This window comes from Oncorhynchus clarkii, chromosome 13 (genome assembly GCF_045791955.1).
Source record: "Oncorhynchus clarkii lewisi isolate Uvic-CL-2024 chromosome 13, UVic_Ocla_1.0, whole genome shotgun sequence".
Lineage (NCBI taxonomy): Eukaryota > Metazoa > Chordata > Actinopteri > Salmoniformes > Salmonidae > Oncorhynchus > Oncorhynchus clarkii.
Window position 1 is genome coordinate 13,639,422 of NC_092159.1, and position 19,408 is coordinate 13,658,829.

At 42.6% G+C, this 19,408-nt stretch overlaps 1 protein-coding gene across 1 annotated transcript; it reads right to left on the reverse strand.

Annotated features, from left to right (window-relative positions):
* Positions 1 to 950: 950 nt before the first annotated feature.
* LOC139424434 (chemokine (C-X-C motif) ligand 12b (stromal cell-derived factor 1)) lies at positions 951 to 16,763 on the reverse strand. Its single transcript, XM_071176229.1, has 4 exons — positions 16,311 to 16,763; positions 10,616 to 10,733; positions 6,096 to 6,179; positions 951 to 4,306 (listed from the first exon to the last, which is right to left on the reverse strand). Exons 1-4 carry the CDS (start codon positions 16,375 to 16,377, stop codon positions 4,276 to 4,278), a joined length of 300 nt encoding a protein of 99 aa, XP_071032330.1. The 5' UTR covers positions 16,378 to 16,763; the 3' UTR covers positions 951 to 4,275.
* Positions 16,764 to 19,408: the final 2,645 nt, after the last annotated feature.

Here is a 19,408-nt window from a genome sequence, read left to right on the forward strand (position 1 = left end):
CATATTCATTCTCTCCAGCACCACATCAGTGTCTACATCATGTCAACACGGCACGTCTCTATGATCTGTGGTCAAAAAGATCAGAAGACGGTTCCTGGAAAATACGTCTCTGTGACATCACAGGGTAGGATGGAAGGTATGACCAGGACAATGAGTGTCTAGCCAGATGGAGTGTCACGTCACAGACAATCTCATGGTGTTTGAAAATCACTGTAAAATGTTTTTACTTTTGATGATGTCATCGGGTAGAACATTTCAGCATTGTACTTTTTTCTACACAACGTAGAAATGCGCTGTATTCACATATGTTGACACTAGTATTGTGCTGGAGATACTGAAAATGAGGTTGAAAACGGGGGGAATTGCACTTTAAGTCCTACTGTAGCCTGTGGTTTCAGCGGGTATACTGTAGATTCATATGGTGGCTGTCGCCCTGAGCTGCTAACATAGACTTCCCTGGGCCTGGACTCTGTGGAAAACAGAAGGTGTGTGTGTGTGTGTGTGTGTGTGTGTGTGTGTGTGTGTGTGTGTGTGTGTGTGTGTGTGTGTGTGTGTGTGTGTGTGTGTGTGTGTGTGTGTGTGTGTGTGTGTGTGTGTGTGTGTGTGTGTGTGTGTGTGTGTGTGTGTGTGTGTGCGTTGGTTTTATTCCACCTGTCTAGGTTGTGTGTGTGAGAGTCTGGTATCCAGCATCTATTACCATCAAACTGGTTTGGGTGATTCTTAGTGAAGTTATTTTGAAACAGAAATATCTACATCCTTCAGTCTTATCTAATGTGACATTTTGTGTCAGTAAGTCTGTAGTCATAATGAAACCCAACTGTGATGGTTCTGCACTGCAATGAAGACAGAACAGTAACACTAAAGGAGAAGTAAAACAGTCAAATAAAGTGGAGACGATTCCTAACACACTTCTCTATTGATGCCACTTTCAATAAATACACAAATTATCATTTTCTTAAGAAGAAATGAAACATTCAATTTATTTTATTTTATATGTTTATTGAAAAAGAGGGTGCGTATCATATAGGTATCATATTGCCCCTTGGTTTATACAAACAGTGAACATACAAAGTTTAATTAAACAATCCCTCGTAGATGAAGGATACTTGTGTCGTAAGCTGCCTCAAAAGAATTGAAGGTTTTAACATGTAATTCACATTGTCTGGGGAGAGCACCCATACAGAACAAATACACTTCTGACAAAACACATTTCCACTTGGGATGTTATTGCTTAATGCAATGATTTATTTGCACATGTGGTCCAAATAACAGATATGATAAGTAAAATGGTAACAGCCATGTTGTTTGGTTTGGTTGTGGATCTAACTGTAGCATGGCATTGAACAGAATGGTTCTCAAACACTTAAATAATCACCAAATTCCCTTCCTTTATGACAAACCTTACAACGATGTGATACAGATACTTAATAAACTCTGGACCAAAACACCTGCACTTAGCTCACAGACGAAGATGCCTGGAGATTTGAATGGACCTGGAGCTCTATTTTGACAGTAGAAAAACAATGGCAACAGTAAAACAGTATAGAAACCCACATCATTGAGGAATGGCTATATCTGGGAGGGAGGGGCTTGATTGAAAACATGTGTGGGTCCCCTGGCTCATACTTAAATGTATTGTTCTCTGTCTTGGCTCAGTGGTACTATTGGCACTTCATATTTTAAACTCTGTGGAACGCTGTCAGGAGAAATGGAACAGAATCCCAACGACATTGTGTTCTAAGGGGTCCTAATGAAGAATTAATTGACGTCTGCCTGAGCTGAATCTGAATCTGAATCGGCCTGAGCTGAGATATCCTAATGACAACAGGAATGTTTGTTTTAAAGTATCTCAGTACATTCCAGATTTATTAGATTTGCCCATCTTACATCAGTGGATGAATGGCGTCAGATTATTGGTTGATTAGAAGAAACCTCCTCAAGGGAGGAGTGAATCAGGGAAAACTATGGCAATGAACCCTGTATCTCTATAATATTCTGTTGTTGTTCAATCTAGACCTGTCGCCACAATTTAATCTGGGGGACTATAAATGTTTATTACATTAACTTCAACATGTTGCAGCTGCACCAAATGAAGTTAATTAATAGACACATAACATGTTTTTTTATGATATCGCAAATAAACGTTTTTGGAAAAGTGATAAATGTGTAAAAATTTGATTTGATAATACAGTAGTACTGCGGTTGGGATACAGTACTCTCTGGTTATGCCTTCATCTAATACTGCTTAAATGTACTTACAAATACTGTGTTACATCTCATTATCTTAGAATATATAAAATATACAAAAATAAAAAATCATTACAGTAAAAATACCAATTTAAAAGACTTAAAGTCTTAAAGTGGCTCAACGATCAAAGTAGAATAACTTTCTTTCGCCCCCAGCTCTGCAACATTCAGTTTCAATGTGATAGTCAATACTGTAGTATAGTAACAGGTATTTCATGTGGCCGTATACTGGCTTTAAATCCTCAGGATATGTGGTGGTTTATAACTATGGAGTAGGCCTAAAGTGAGCTGCAAGTGATGAGTGAAATCCAATAATCAGACAATGTGATCCTGTATCGAAATGTATGTAATGAATCTTACTATACTTAATATAATACAGCAATTATTTTACGCCAGTATTTGTTAGTAAATACCCAGAATATTGAGGTAAATTAATTTCACATCGCTTGTGTTGTTGAAAAATGACTTGGTGTCTCATTCAATGCCTTTACAGCCTAGACTATAGCAACGAACAACATTACATTCACACAAACTGTTTAAAAAGCTGCATTGATATGGAGTTTTATCCCTGTTTTGCATTACAATCTTATCCTACAAGGCCATCGTTCTTACAACCCTTGGCTTTTGCTGAGTTGCTTAAGTTACTTCTAATTGTGTGGGCTTTCCTGTTCGGCACAGGACTCAACTGTAATACAGAATTGTCTGCCTCCAATAAAGGCTGTCGGCTTGTATTACAGCAGATAACCTCCCCTTTATTACAGCAGATAACTTCCCCTTCATTACAGCAGGGGTTTTCAAACCTCTCCTCGAGGTCCCCCAGTCGTTCCATGTATTTGATCTATTCCACAGCTAGCACACCTGATTCAACTTGTCAACTAACCAGCCTTGAATAGGTGAATCAGGTGAGTTAGTTCTGGGCTACAACTAAATTGTGAAACGCCTGGTGGTCCCCGAGGAGAGGTTAGAAACCGCCGGCCTGTACGCATCGTCTGATTCGGATCTTCACTGGTCTGTTCTGGTGAATGGAAACTCCATGTGATTCAGTGCACAGCCTCGCTTCCTGAAAAGATATGTATCAGTTCAAACTAATGTCTTCTGATCCCCAGCGTTGAAACACCTGAATCAATGCATGTCCTTTGTTATCGTTTGAGGATCTCCATTGTCTTGGCTAGACTGGAATGCTTGTTAAGGCTTGACATAGAAGTTGCCCCTAACCACAGATCTAAGATTTCCTTCCCTACCATCCTAGACTTAACCATCAGGGATTCAACAACATCTGACCTTGGATCAGTTAAGGGTGACTATCTATTTCCCCTGTTATGAATGTTTGACCAGCCCTGATTGGTCGCCTCTTACAGAGTGGGCTCAAGCCATTGGACGGCTCATTCCTGTTCCTATCCTATGACCCCTCAGTCAGAGCCCACTCCTGGTGATACCCACAAGCCCTTGCTGGGCACATTTGAGACGGTGAACCGGGTGTAAAAACTTTAAATGTCCCTTTACTGCCTCTTATAAAAGTAGGAAAAATACTTTATATACAGACGTACACTTACACACTCAGTTCAGACACACACACACACACACACACACACACACACACACACACACACACACACACACACACACACACACACACACACACACACACTAAGAACAACCACACCAAATAAAACACACTGTGCTCACACACTCTTTACACACGTACTCACACATTCCGATATAATTAGGTATATGCAGTTGGTGCTAACAGCGTGAGGAGAGGTGTCTGCAGCGTGGGGGGCAGGGTGGCTGCGGGGTCAGCAGCAGCAGCAAGGCATAAACCTCCTCAAGGGAGGAGTGAATCTGGCGGTGAAGTGCTGGTTTTGCAAGCGTTCCAGAATGTTCCAGAGCGTTCCAGAGCGTTCCAGAGTGTTCCAGAGCAGAGACGTGTAGCTACAGAGTTACATATCTGAGTAGTGGAGGAGGAGGAGGAGGAGGATAGCTGGCCTGGGACTGGGGCACTGCAGGCCGGTCAGGATGGTGTCTCCTTTACTGAGCACGTCTTCTGGACTTCTTCACCCTGGAGAGACAGAAAGAGAGGAATAAGACACTGGTTGAAGAGGATTCATGGGTGTAACTTCATTTTTCCGTGTGGCCACTTGACATCACCTGATTAGGAACAACTCTGAGCCCTAATGTCATTTTATGGTAAATACTTAGTACGGTGCTCGTAGTCATATTGATGCTATGTTCTGCATCATGCAGGGTTTTGAAACATGCTTTCTTAGTAAAAGGGTTCCAAAAGGGTACTTTGGCTGTCCCCATAGGATAACATTTTTGGTTCCATGTGGAACCCTCTGTGGAAAGGGTCCTACATGCCCCCTAATTTTTTTTATACAAATAAATAAATAAATAAAAACAAATGGGTCCTACATGGAACCCAAACGGGTTCTACATGGAACACAAACGGGTTCTACATGGAATCAAAAGGGTTCTAACTGGAACCAAAACTGGTTCTTCAAAGGGTTCTCCTATGGGAACAGCCAAAGAACCATTTTAGGTTTTAGATGCACCTTTTTCTCTAAGTGTGTAACATGTCACATAGACCTCCAGTATCTACTGTAGTTGTGTAATAATATAGTTGGTTTGTCTGTCAGACTGGACTTATAAACATGATACAGTTCTACGAGAGCATATATACTCAAGCCTTCATAAAGATCATCTGGATATGCATTGTTTTAGAAAGATTTGTACACAGTTTTTTTAGCTCGCTATTTTGAGCAAATGCAATCTTTTGTAACTATGCCACATTGGGAACTAAACAGCAAGAAAATGCCTAATTTGTGGTAAAATGTTCCTCCATTTTTAGATGTATTTACTATAGGCGTTTTTAAGAGGCAGACATTTTGCATGGTTGGTGAAAACGATCACCAGAGGAATGAGGAATGCACATTTAACACACATTTTAACACATTTAGATTCATTATAATATTCTGTATAGTGTGTCTGTTATTGTTTATTGTAGGTTTTTACAGTTTACTCCTTGGGTGTAAAACCTAGTGGAATTATTTTCCCTTAGTGGAATGAATTTTACTATTTGTAGACAAATTAGTCCTGATCATTGTGTGAAAGAGCCTTCAATTTACACATATTTGTTTATTTATACATAAACTGCTGTCTTTTGGCCATGAAATTAATGAACTTAGTTCAATTGTGAAAGTAACACCTGTTTTTTGGGCCAAAAGTTTTAGGTAATAAATCTGTAATAAAAAAATAGAAAAAAGTGATGTCATGACATTCTACTCCGTCCCTGATTTCCCAGATACATTCTGATTGTTTACTGAAAGACCTGGAATGCTCCGAATGCCACGCTTAAATTATCAGAGGGATTGCAAGGCATGAGCAGAAAGCCTTCTTTCCCAGTCTTTAATTCACATCTCAGTAGCCATCTGAGTAGCTAGCACGCATAATGAGAAACAAGCACCCAGAAACACCAGTCATTTTCATCTCTTTTAATGAGACACACACATAGCAACAGTTCTAATCATACCGATAAATGAGCGATTTCAGAATGCTATGCGGACAGGTGGCCATAAAATGACACTTATCTGTTGTTACTGTACTTAAGCAGTCCCATTTCTCCCATTTCATTTGGATTTTGCAGATGAAAACAGTGGCGCATTTCATTCCGTGTCTCACTGTTACCAGCGAACTAGCCTGGTCCCAGATCTGTTTGTGTTGTCTTGCCAACTCCTATGGTTTGGCGTGACAATAATAAGAGTCGGCAAGTAAGCACAAGCAGATGTGGGACCAGGCTACCCTGTGATCAGCTCTTACTTGTCAAAGAGGGAAGTAAGGTTTCTCCTTACTTGTTAATGGCATTCTTCAGGTACGTCTGCAGCCATTTGGTCTCGGGGTTAATGCACACCTCCCTGTTGTTCTTCAGCTTGGCACTGTGACCGGGAGAGGGATGGAGGGATGAAGGGAGGGAGAGAGAGAGAGAGAGAACGTGAATTAGGCAGACTCACTTCAGTGTTCTCCGAGCATCCACTTTCTCTGTTTTCTTATCTGATTCAAGGACGGAATGATCCGAAAAAAAAGTCCAGTAAGCTCTCATGAACTGGCCTAGCGTCTTCTCACTCTGGTGAACATCCAGGGATAGTGTGCTGTGTAGCTGTAACACACAGTAACACACATGCCTGATACGTGGCGTCAACTAGGGTGAACTGTGGCCGTGTTTCGGTCAAACTGTAATGAGACTCGTGGGCCTTGGAGTAGCGAGTTGAATAGAACGAGTGGCACGTTTTTATGACACTTAAATGATATACATAGATAAATAAATATAGATCATTTATAGGTTTCTTTTGAACTAAGCATTCTGAATGCAACTATTTCAGTTGGACCAGTCTGTCTTTATAGACTCAGATACAGTGTGTAATCTTATATATTTGATTTATAAAAAATAAAAACATTTCCAAAGGGTTACATTTGAGGTAATGTTTTTGAAGCCATTAATTTCTGTTTGACACAGTTTTTATAGGTTACTGAAATCTAGTCTGTATAATTCATGTATCTGAAGATTGAAGAGACATCCGATGAACTCTGTGTACTGTAATCTAAAAGTAAATGTGTTCCATCATTTCGATATCGTCTATCTGCTCATTCAGGGTCAAAATAAACAAACACATTAAGATAAATGAAGTTCACTTTCCTTTAAACCAACTACTGTACTGGACTGGACTGTTCACACAAAGCAAACATCACTCTATATGATATAAGGCTGCAAAGTCAACAGTAACATAATGTTTCTGGAAAAATAAGTTATTTGACCCAAATTATATTTATCAAGTTTATTTATATGTCGCTAATTTCCAGGGACATTTGCAAGACACATATGCCAGTGAACAATCAACACTTTATTAAAATCCCAAACATATATTTTTAAGAAGAACAAACATATTATGAACAAGTTGTAAGAATAACAATTATTAAAACTTGTATTCACAGCATATTTTCACCCACAAAACATGCTTTGCGCCAGTTGTAAGGATCACAATGCATTCAATCACATCAAGTCCCCCCACCACCTGCCACAGGTGGAAAATCCCATCTCTCTCCTTCCACTTAGACAGCTGTTGCAGTGATAATAAAGCATGGTAACACTGATCTCTTTGTTAAGCCGGTGGTACCATCAATAAGGAGGTTTTGATGTCAGGCCATTTAGCCTGGGATTTACAGACTGTGGGGTGTATGTGGGAGTAAGTGGTTCACCTGTAGCGGACTGTAGTGTGTTGATAGAGGGTTGACTTGAGTGTCGACTTGAGAGAGGGGCATTTGTCCCGAGATCGGACACCTCTGTGAGTGTTTCTGATCCATGAGCTTTAGGGGGAGACGGGCTAGTGTGTGTGTGTGTGTGTGTGTGTGTTTGTGTGTGTGTGTGTGTGTGTGTGTGTGTGTGTGTGTGTGTGTGTGTGTGTGTCAGCACTCTCTCCTCTCCTCCCCTCCTTCCCCAAACATATGGTTCTAACACCTCTGTGTCAAAAGGTCGTGTTTGAGAGTTAACAACTCAGGTAGCGCCTCACCACCTCCCCTCCCTCCCTCCTTCTCTCCCTCCTTCTCTTCCTCTCACAGCCCTGTAAATTAGACACATTCCTCTCCACCTCTGATTCTCTCCTTCATCACTCCTTTACCGCTTTTCTGATTCAATTTCACCTCCCCCAAACTCTCCATCCCTATTTAACACCAACCTCTTCAATTGACCAAATGGCCTACCTACTACCCTTACCCCAATAAGATGAAAGAACAGCTCAAGCGCATCAAACCCCTTCAAATCCCCCCCAAAACCAACATCCCAATCGTTCAGATAAATAAAAGCCGGTAACTGGATTCCCTGTTTGTTTATCTCTAGGATACCCCCTTCCTCCCTCCCTCCAACCCCCATCCTGTCCTCTTTTATATATTTAGTGCAGCTAATCCATTTTACTGTTTTGTTTTGATGTTTCTCCTGGTTTAGGTTTATCCCTCTAGGGTGTGTGTGTGTGTGTGTGTGTGTGTGTGTGTGTGTGTGTGTGTGTGTGTGTGTGTGTGTGTGTGTGTGTGTGTGTGTGTGTGTGTGTGTGTGTGTGTGTGTGTGTGTGTGTGTGTGTGTGTGTGTGTGTGTGCGTGCGTGTGTCTGGACTATCTAGCGTCTGATTGACTCTGTTGGAATTCGGGGCTCTGGGAGTCTGGAGCTTCTAACCCAGTAGGTAGTAATTACTTCACAGCAAGCTAATGCCAACAAGCAGGAGGAGACAGGGGCGTGTAGGGAGGGATGGAGGGGGTGAGGGGGGTGTAGTGTTACCCCTGTTGTCTTTCATCCAAGGACAATAGATATATCAGAAGAGATGCGAGCTCTCTGCCCCTCTCTCCCCTGCTGCTCAGTCATAAATAACTTTAGGATGGGCTTTGGAGGGAATAAGAGGGAAAAGTGGAAGCTTTTGGTGGCGTATGTGTGTTCTTTAATGCCTGTGTGTGCAAATGTGTGTATCTCTTGATGATTGTGGGTCCTGACCAGATTTGTATCCTTACTGACCCCTTGCCATGAGTTAACCCCCTAATGCCCCCCCCCCCTTCCCAACCCCCCAAACCCCTCTGGCTTTTTGGCTCTGGCCACCTGGTTTCTATAGGTTACAAATAGGCAAAGCATTTTGGCTTAATGTGTTCCAGGCCATTTAAATTACACTAAATGTGGGCGGCTGGTGAGCGCAGGGAATAAAAGAAAGAAGGATAGAGAGGGTCAGCTGCAACATAAAGGTCATCACATTGACCCCTAATGATTGATTCCTTAACAAGACTAAAATCCCCCCTAGAGCTAGCTTGGAGAGAGACACTCCTCTGTCAGCTTCCTCTCTCCTCTCCTGGCCATTTATCGTGTTGTTCTAATCTAAACATCTCTTTCCATTTGGGGAGAGCCATAGTAACTTTATCTCTTTTTTCCACTCTCTCTCTCTTGCTTTCTCTCGCTTTCTCTCTCGCTTTCTCTCGCTTTCTCTCTCGCTTTCTCTCTCTCTCTCTCTCTCTCTCTCTCTCTCTCTCTCTCTTTCTCTCGCTTTCTCTCTCTCTCTAGCGCGCTTTCTCTCTGTCTTTCCCTCCACTGTGGTCCTCCAACTGCAATCATTAAAACCTGATAATATGGGACTGATGCTTAGCAGAATGGAATGGGACCCAAAGTTAAGCGCCATTAGAATCCACATGGGATCTTATTAACAGAGGGGCCTTACTGGGCTGAATCAGGCTTTTCTGAACAGGTTTTGCCCTAGGAGATGACTATAGGAGTTGGCAAGACCACACAAACAGATCTAGAACCAAGTTAGTTTAGCTGTAGCAGCTGATAATAGGAGTTGGTAAGACCACCCAAACAGATCTAGAACCAAGTTAGTTTCGCTGTAGCAGCTGATAATAGGAGTTGGTAAGATAGCACAAACAGATCTAGAACCAAGTTAGTTTTGCTGTAGCAGCTGATAATAGGAGTTGGTAAGACAGCACAAACAGATCTGGAACCAGGCTAGTTTATCCCTACTTGACTATACGTATCAGGCCAAGGTCCTTCTGGTTTCAGCCATGCAGGCTTGTGCTGTGTTAAAGTAAAGATGGTAGATAAATGAAGATGTCACATTTCCAGTCTGCTTAAGGGATGGCTCTCCCATAGGCACCAATGCATTAGCAGCTGGGTCTGGTCTGCTTAGTTCATTGATTATATATGAACAAGAAAAAAACGAGGGAGTGGGATGAGTCGCTTCCTCTTCCACCTCTGGTTAAACAACATTGCAGTGGTCTCGTAGAGCAACATGGACCGTGGCATTGACAGGTGTCTGTCCAGCCCTGAAACAAACACCTGATTCAACAACAGCCTTGACGATTAGTTGATAAGTTGAATCAGGTGCTTCAGTGCTGAGCCCGGGAAGCGAAGCTAACTCACACACTCAACATGCAGCTGTTTCAGACCAGGGTTGCTTACCACTGCTTCACTGGGCCTGTGTAGTTCTGGTTTATCTCCAGGAAAAGTCTGTCTAAAAATAATGAATAGCTTCCCCTTCTGTGGGCAGCAACACTGTGTGCGCTGTGTGGGATGTCCAGTGTTGGCCACCATAGTATTTTCTTATCTGTGCAGTGTAGTGCAGGGCTGAGGAGAACATGGGGTTGTCTCCTACAAAACGTCCCTGTTACTCCCCAGCCTTGAAATTAAAACATTGACTTTTTGGGAGAAGCAATACAGCGATCTAGTTGTTCTTATGAGGGGTGTGGAAGGTTTTTCACATGACAAGCTAAGGAACTTAGCTGTAAGTCTTCTAAAACACAACCCAAAATCAGGGTTAAAAAGCATCCCATAATGCACCAGCAGGTTACTCACATGACTTGGAAAGGGCAGTTGGGTGTGTGAAGGAACTTGAGCTCTCTGATGCTCCTCTGGGGGACGGTGTTCAGAGTGGAGCGACACCAGCACCTCTCTACCAGGCTGATGGGCTTAGCTGAAAACAACAACCACAAACATAGTAAGATACTGTACCAGGTACCAGGTACCAGACACTGAGAGAACGTGAGCTCCGACCATTTCTATGTCTTAAAACTAAAACAACCACAAACATAGTAAGATACTGTACCAGGTACCAGGTACCAGGTACCGGACACTGAGAGAATGTGAGCTCCGACCATTTCTATGTCTTAAAACTAAAACAACCACAAACATAGTAAGATACTGTACCAGGTACCAGGTACCAGGTACCAGACACTGAGAGAATGTGAGCTCCGACCATTTCTATGTCTTAAAACTAAAACAACCACAAACATAGTAAGATACTGTACCAGGTACCAGGTACCGGACACTGAGAGAATGTGAGCTCCGACCATTTCTATGTCTTAAAACTAAAACAACCACAAACATAGTAAGATACTGTACCAGGTACCAGGTACCGGACACTGAGAGAACGTGAGCTCCGACCATTTCTATGTCTTAAAACTAAAACAACCACAAACATAGTAAGATACTGTACCAGGTACCAGGTACCAGGTACCGGACACTGAGAGAACGTGAGCTCCGACCATTTCTATGTCTTAAAACTAAAACAACCACAAACATAGTAAGATACTGTACCAGGTACCAGGTACCAGGTACCAGACACTGAGAGAACGTGAGCTCCGACCATTTCTATGTCTTAAAACTAAAACAACCACAAACATAGTAAGATACTGTACCAGGTACCAGGTACCAGGTACCAGACACTGAGAGAACGTGAGCTCCGACCATTTCTATGTCTTAAAACTAAAACAACCACAAACATAGTAAGATACTGTACCAGGTACCAGGTACCAGACACTGAGAGAACGTGAGCTCCGACCATTTCTATGACTTAAAACTAAAACAACCACAAACATAGTAAGATACTGTACCAGGTACCAGGTACCAGGTACCGGACACTGAGAGAACGTGAGCTCCGACCATTTCTATGTCTTAAAACTAAAACAACCACAAACATAGTAAGATACTGTACCAGGTACCAGGTACCAGACACTGAGAGAACGTGAGCTCCGACCATTTCTATGACTTAAAACTAAAACAACCACAAACATAGTAAGATACTGTACCAGGTACCAGGTACCAGGTACCAGACACTGAGAGAACGTGAGCTCCGACCATTTCTATGTCTTAAAACTAAAACAACCACAAACATAGTAAGATACTGTACCAGGTACCAGGTACCAGGTACCAGACACTGAGAGAACGTGAGCTCCGACCATTTCTATGTCTTAAAACTAAAACAACCACAAACATAGTAAGATACTGTACCAGGTACCAGGTACCAGACACTGAGAGAACGTGAGCTCCGACCATTTCTATGTCTTAAAACTAAAACAACCACAAACATAGTAAGATACTGTACCAGGTACCAGGTACCAGGTACCAGACACTGAGAGAACGTGAGCTCCGACCATTTCTATGTCTTAAAACTAAAACAACCACAAACATAGTAAGATACTGTACCAGGTACCAGGTACCAGACACTGAGAGAACGTGAGCTCCGACCATTTCTATGTCTTAAAACTAAAACAACCACAAACATAGTAAGATACTGTACCAGGTACCAGGTACCAGGTACCAGACACTGAGAGAACGTGAGCTCCGACCATTTCTATGTCTTAAAACTAAAACAACCACAAACATAGTAAGATACTGTACCAGGTACCAGGTACCAGGTACCAGACACTGAGAGAACGTGAGCTCCGACCATTTCTATGTCTTAAAACTAAAACAACCACAAACATAGTAAGATACTGTACCAGGTACCAGGTACCGGACACTGAGAGAACGTGAGCTCCGACCATTTCTATGTCTTAAAACTAAAACAACCACAAACATAGTAAGATACTGTACCAGGTACCAGGTACCAGGTACCGGACACTGAGAGAACGTGAGCTCCGACCATTTCTATGTCTTAAAACTAAAACAACCACAAACATAGTAAGATACTGTACCAGGTACCAGGTACCAGGTACCAGACACTGAGAGAACGTGAGCTCCGACCATTTCTATGTCTTAAAACTAAAACAACCACAAACATAGTAAGATACTGTACCAGGTACCAGGTACCAGACACTGAGAGAACGTGAGCTCCGACCATTTCTATGTCTTAAAACTAAAACAACCACAAACATAGTAAGATACTGTACCAGGTACCAGGTACCAGACACTGAGAGAACGTGAGCTCCGACCATTTCTATGTCTTAAAACTAAAACAACCACAAACATAGTAAGATACTGTACCAGGTACCAGGTACCAGGTACCGGACACTGAGAGAACGTGAGCTCCGACCATTTCTATGTCTTAAAACTAAAACAACCAAATCCCAGCTCACAACGCATGATGATAGTTAGAGCTGAACCAACATGAGACTCAACGCCTCCAAAATGCAACAACTCACAATCACTGCAGGCAGGAAACGAGGATGAATTTGTTCATTACATATCAGAGTACTTGGAACAAATATGTTTAAACTACTGTCTCTAACCCCGACACTGCATGGGAAAGTATACAGTACATTTAGCTGACTTTAGTCCCAAACTGGGAGGAATTTGTTCATTTCATATTAGAGCTTGTAAGAACAAACAGGATAAAGTAGAAGACAGATTTCTGTTGCAGCTGGACATTGGGGATTAAATCCATCTTTACTGTTACTCCATGACAGCAACAGCTCCTAGTCAGTGGTGTGTGAGATTGGTTTACGCAGTGTTACAACCAGGTCTCATAAATAGCTCACACACACTCTCACCAAACTTTCACGGTACACACTCAACACTACTCTACTTGTACCTGTTGTTAATCATCTTCACATTCACTGGGGTAAACCCCAGTATTTCTGTTAAACCTGTGTACAAAGCTGGGGGAAAAGTCCCGGACTTTCAACTGGCCTGCTGAGCATGACAGAAAACTACACTTTAGATAAAACTAGCAAAAAGAAGCATTTGAAGAAGATTACTTGACTCTGTTGTTCAGGGTCAAATACCACTTTGAAAGCTCTGAGAGGAAAATGCATGTCATTTAAATATTTCAATCAGTTATTGATACATTTCAAATAAAATACTGTTAAGACAAAACAGCACACATGTCCATGCATTTAAATACATACCTCAAATAATCAACACACATTCCCACCAAGTACAAAACGATTGTATTTAACCCGGACAATGCATGAGAAAGTATACATTTACCTGCCTTTAGTTCCAAATGCAAGGCAATTAAAAAGAGATTAGTCTGCCACACTCACTCACACAAGCGTATGCACGCACACATACACACATGCCTACACACATGCCCACACACATGCTCACACACACACACACACACACACACACACACACACACACACACACACACACACACACACACACACACACACACACACACACACACACACACACACACACACACACACACACACACACACACACACACAGAGAGACTCTCAAACCAGCGCTCATTGTCCCATCCGCCGTCATACTGCCTTTTCACTATGAACATTCACGACACAGCTCTCTATCCCAGAAGAGTCCTTATCGTTCTACTCCACTGGGGCTCCCAATGTTTTCCTCCTTTCTCAAAGCTCCAAGAGCACAAAGCTTAGATTCTTATCAAAAGAGTCCCTTTAAGAAGTAGGCTACATTCTTCGAATGATTGCATATCACCCCTGGTTCCTACTGGTTCCTGAAACTAAGAATCTTTTTACTCAATAGCACATACTCTGGCTTTTGCCTGAAATGTTCTTAGATTCAGGGATTTCAGAGGGGAAACCCTGCTGGAAATATCACACAAGATTAACATGAAACGTGACATTCTTGATAACCTGTTTCCAACAATGATTTTTATTCGTTTTTCTTTGAAGATGGGAAGAGGTCAATTGGCTGAACATATATACATGTCTCTTCTCCAGTTGTCTTGTGGTTGTAAAACCTTCACGAAAGACTCTCTCTGTTTACTTTAAAACACTTTGATATTTACATTCTTTTCATTTCTCGAATCTTACATCTTAAACGGAGTACAAACGGCTCCCTTGTTTGACTGTGGGATTAAACCGCGATCACATTAAAACACTGCAAAATAAACAACAACAGGAGAGAGAGAAGTCCGAGAGAAGAGTTGAATTGAAGTTAGCTCAACCTCTGCTGTGTTATGCTAAGCATGTTGTTACTACCCCTAGCCAGGGAGACCCTGACTGCATATTAAAGACGACAGGATGGCCGGGGTGATGGAGGGGGTAACTTGTATATTTATCTGCTTTTTTTGTTGCTTTCTTTTAACTAGAAACTAATTAGGGGCTAAACAAGGCGGGTTGTGAAAGAAACTAACTAAATCCCAAATGGAACCCTATTGCCTATTTTGTGCACTTCTTCTGACCAGAGCCCTATGGGTTTCCCTGTGGGCCCTGGTCAAATGTAGTGCGCCGTATAAGGGAATAGGGTTCTATTTGGGAAGCAAAGGTTGTAGCTAGATGCTCACTTGTGGCCGGGTGCTGTAAGCAGTATGCATAATGACCCAGTATTAGCATGATAATAGAGCCTGATAAGGTGGAGGGTCATTGCTGTGATATTGGTATGGGGGAGACTTAGTCATTTGGGACACTGACTCCCTGACCCATCATCCTCTAAATCGTAAGATCTTTCTTTCTTTATTTGACAAATAGTTTTAAATGTTCATTTGTATGCCGTTAAGACGGAAGATTTGAGGAATTAAAGTGGTTGGAATATCAAAGTGTTAAAAGCAAACAGAAAAGTATAGTTTTACAACAGAAGGCAACTGAGAAGATACATAAATAATGGCCAAAGTCAATACAAACCTAGACATTTCCAGAATAATCCAAATAACCATCTACTTACAATCCAACTATACAAACAACAACAATTCAACAAATGCAACCAGTTTGAGTATAACATCCCCATCACATCACAACAATCACTTACCTATTTTACCAAAACCAGTCAAACATCAAGGAGCCAAAAGACAACCTCCACAACCACAACTCATAACCACAAGTTGTTCTGCTGTGTATCCCTTCTCTCAGCAACACCAGCCAAATGTCACAACCACATCTATTCTAACAACACCTATTCAAATTCAACCAAAATATCAAGACAACCTCCACAACCACCAAAACGTCCTCCTTTTCTATAACAAATCACATCCCCAGACATTCTAGAACACATACATAAAGTCTCTCTTTGCTAAGTTACTAAAATGACTCAAATAAAGAGATAGATAAATAAAGATAGATAAAACACTAGAAAGAACACACTAACAGTCTTTTAAAAAAGGGTTCCAAAAGGGTTCTTCGACTGTCCCCATAAGATAACACGTTTTGGTTCCAGGTAGAACTCTTTTGGGTTCCATGTAGAACCCTCCGTGTAAAGGGTTCTACATGGATCTCAAAAGGGTTCTTCCTGGAAGCAAAAAAGGGTTCTTCAAAGGATTATCCATTTTATGTTTGAAATGGCACCTTTTCTTCTAAGAGTGTAGAAGACATGCCCAGACAGATGAACCATCCCCAGACCAACTCACCCGTAGAGGGAGGTACATCCATGGCCACAGCCAGTAGGGCCAACACAGCCAGTACTTTGACATCCATGGTGGGCTGTATGTAGTAGGATGGAGTTACAAGAGGCTCAGGGCTCAGCTTCTCACAGCTACTATCCAGCAGGGCTCAGTGTAGACTGACTGTCAGCTCCTCTCTACACACTGTTAAAGCTCGGAGGCTGAGGGAGAGAGAGAGGGAGGAGAGAGAGAGGAGGGAGGCTCCTAATTTCTCAGGAGGAGGCAGGGGGGGGGGGTGAGCTGCACTGTCTATATGAAAGGCAGAGACTTCCTCGATTGTAAATGTGCTGACAATCAAGAAGAAATTCTCTTTCTCTTGTAAGTTATTTCTCTCTCTATTACTTTCATTCTCTTTCTCGCAATGTCTCTCTTTACGTCTCGTTTTCCTTCTCTCTCTCAGGTCTCCTCTCTTTTGCTTTCTGTCTCTCTTTCTCTCCCTCCTTTCACTTTCCCTCCTTCACCTTTCTTTTCCCAAACTCCCAAACTACCCCCTCTCTCCATTTCCCCCCCTCTTTTCCCACTCTCTCTGGGGCTGTCAGTCAGTCTATTTGGAGAGCCTGAGCTCCCTGCTGCTAGCCTAATATTGTTCCTATTACAGCTGAATGGCTGGAGTGTTATTGTTTACAGGGACACTGCCTGCTCCCCCACCTCTCTGGCTGGCCTATGTCTTCCCAGTCATCTGTCTCTGGCTGGCCTGTGTCTTCCCAGTCATCTGTCTCTGGCTGGCCTGTGTCTTCCCAGTCATCTGTCTCTGGCTGGCCTGTGTCTTCCCAGTCATCTGTCTCTGGCTGGCCTGTGTCTTCCCAGTCATCTGTCTCTCTGGCTGGCCTGTGTCTTCCCAGTCATCTGTCTCTGGCTGGCCTGTGTCCTCCCAGTCATCTATCTCTCTGGCTGGCCTGTGTCTTCCCAGTCATCTGTCTCTCTGGTTGGCCTGTGTCTTCCCAGTCATCTGTCTCTGGCTGGCCTGTGTCTTCCCAGTCATCTCTCTCTGGCTGGCCCGTGTCTTCCCAGTCATCTGTCTCTCTGGCTGGCCTTTTATCAGTGTTTCTCCTGGTCAGGATACTGTACGTGGTCAGGAAAAACTGGTCAGGAAAATAATAATAATAATAATTAAATCCTAGTTATAGGCTAACTAGGACACATAATTTCCTCTGGTCAGGTCATGTTGCCAGGAAAAACTCTTATAATGATAAAATCGAGAGGATGTAAAAAGCAGCCAAAAATGACATTACAAACAAAACAAAAATGGTTGTACTTTAGAGGGCCATTAAGATGTGATGATATGCAGTAATAACTAAATAAATGCTTCAAGTAACAGGTGGGGAATAAATGAAGAAATAACCAATTGAGCCACAGATGTATTTTCTGTACTCACTGGTTCCCAAAGCAATTATCTGGAACCTTCTGATAAAACTAACTTTCCATGAGGGCTAAAAAAAGGGAACTACTAGTGAGGCGCAATCTAACGGGACACAGATGTGTGTGTGTGTGTGTGTGTGTGTGTGTTTGCAAAACAGAGAGAAATATAGTGTTGATTTCACTTTTATTTATTATCTATTTCACTTGCTTTGGCAATGTTAACATATGTTTCCCATGACAATAAAGCCCTTGAATTGAATTGAGGGAGAGAGGGAGAGAGTGTGAGAGAGAGAGAGGGAGAGAGAGTGAGTGAGAGTGAAAGAGAGTGTGTGTGCACATTTCCTTATAATTGGCTATTACCACACTGTATCTAAACTGGAGGTCTTGCCAGAGCGAGACGTCTGACAAAGCTGTGGGTGTCAGTGAAAGGTAGGTCTACATAGCCTGGTTAAACCAGATTGACGTAAAGTGAAACAATGGTGAGCACAGCATTCAGTGTGGTTTAACCAGGCTAGGTCTACTTGGCCACCATGCAGTAAAACAGTAGATTGTGTAGTTAGAGAACCATTCCTTCTGTTTACTGGCTCATAAACCTCTCCCTCACTGGCTCAATTACCTCTCCCTCAATGTCAACAACACAAAGGAGCTGATCGTGAACTTCAGGAGACAGCAGAGGGAGCATGCCCTCATCCACATCGCCGGGGCCACGGTGGAGAAGGTGAAAAGCTTCAAGATCCTCAACATACACATCACTGACAATCTAAAAGGGTCTATCCACACAGACTGTGTGGTGAAGAAGGCGCAACAGCGCCTCTTCAACCTCAGGAGCCTGAAGAAACTTGACTTGGCCCCTAAGACCCTCACAAACTTTTACAGATGCACCATTGAGAGCATCCTGTTGGGCTGTATCACCGCCTGTTACGGCTACTGCACCGTCCACAACCACAGGGCTCTCCAGCGGGTGGTGCGGTCTGCCCAACGCATCAACGGGGGCACACTGCCTGCCCTCCAGGACACCTACAGCACTCAGTGTCACAGGAAGGCCAAGAAGATCATCAAGGACCTCAGCCACCGGGCCTGCTACCATCCAGAAGGAGAGGTCAGTACAGCTGCATCAAAGCTGGGACAGAGAGACTGAAAAACAGCTTCCATCTCCAGGCCACTACTCTGGACTCCGACACAGCTCGTCCTAATATTTCAATATTTCTTAATTCCATTATTTTACTTTTTAGAGTTGTGGGTATTGTTGTGTATTGTTGGATATTACTGCACTGTTGGAGCTAGAAACACAAGCATTTCACTACACCCGCAATAACATCTGCTGAATATGTGTCTGCGACCAACAACATTTAATTTGGTCTGAGGCCTTTAGAAGCCATATAAAGCTGTGTGTGTGAATGTGAGTGTGAATGGGAGTGTGAATGGGAGTGTGAGAGTGTGCGAGTGTGTGAGTGTGTGAGTAGATCTAGCAGGTCTGAGGCCGTTAAAAGCCATATAAAGCTGTGTGTGTGAACGTGAGTGTGAGTGTGAGAGTGTGTGAGTAGATCTAGCAGGTCTGAGGCCTTTAGCCTCCATATAAAGCCAATAAAGCAGACATGGTGTTTATCTCTAGGAGCAGAGTGGGTTTATATACAGTATGTTTATATGCCACCACTAACAGCAGGGAGATCAAACCATGACATGAATATAAAAAGTAAAGATTCCAC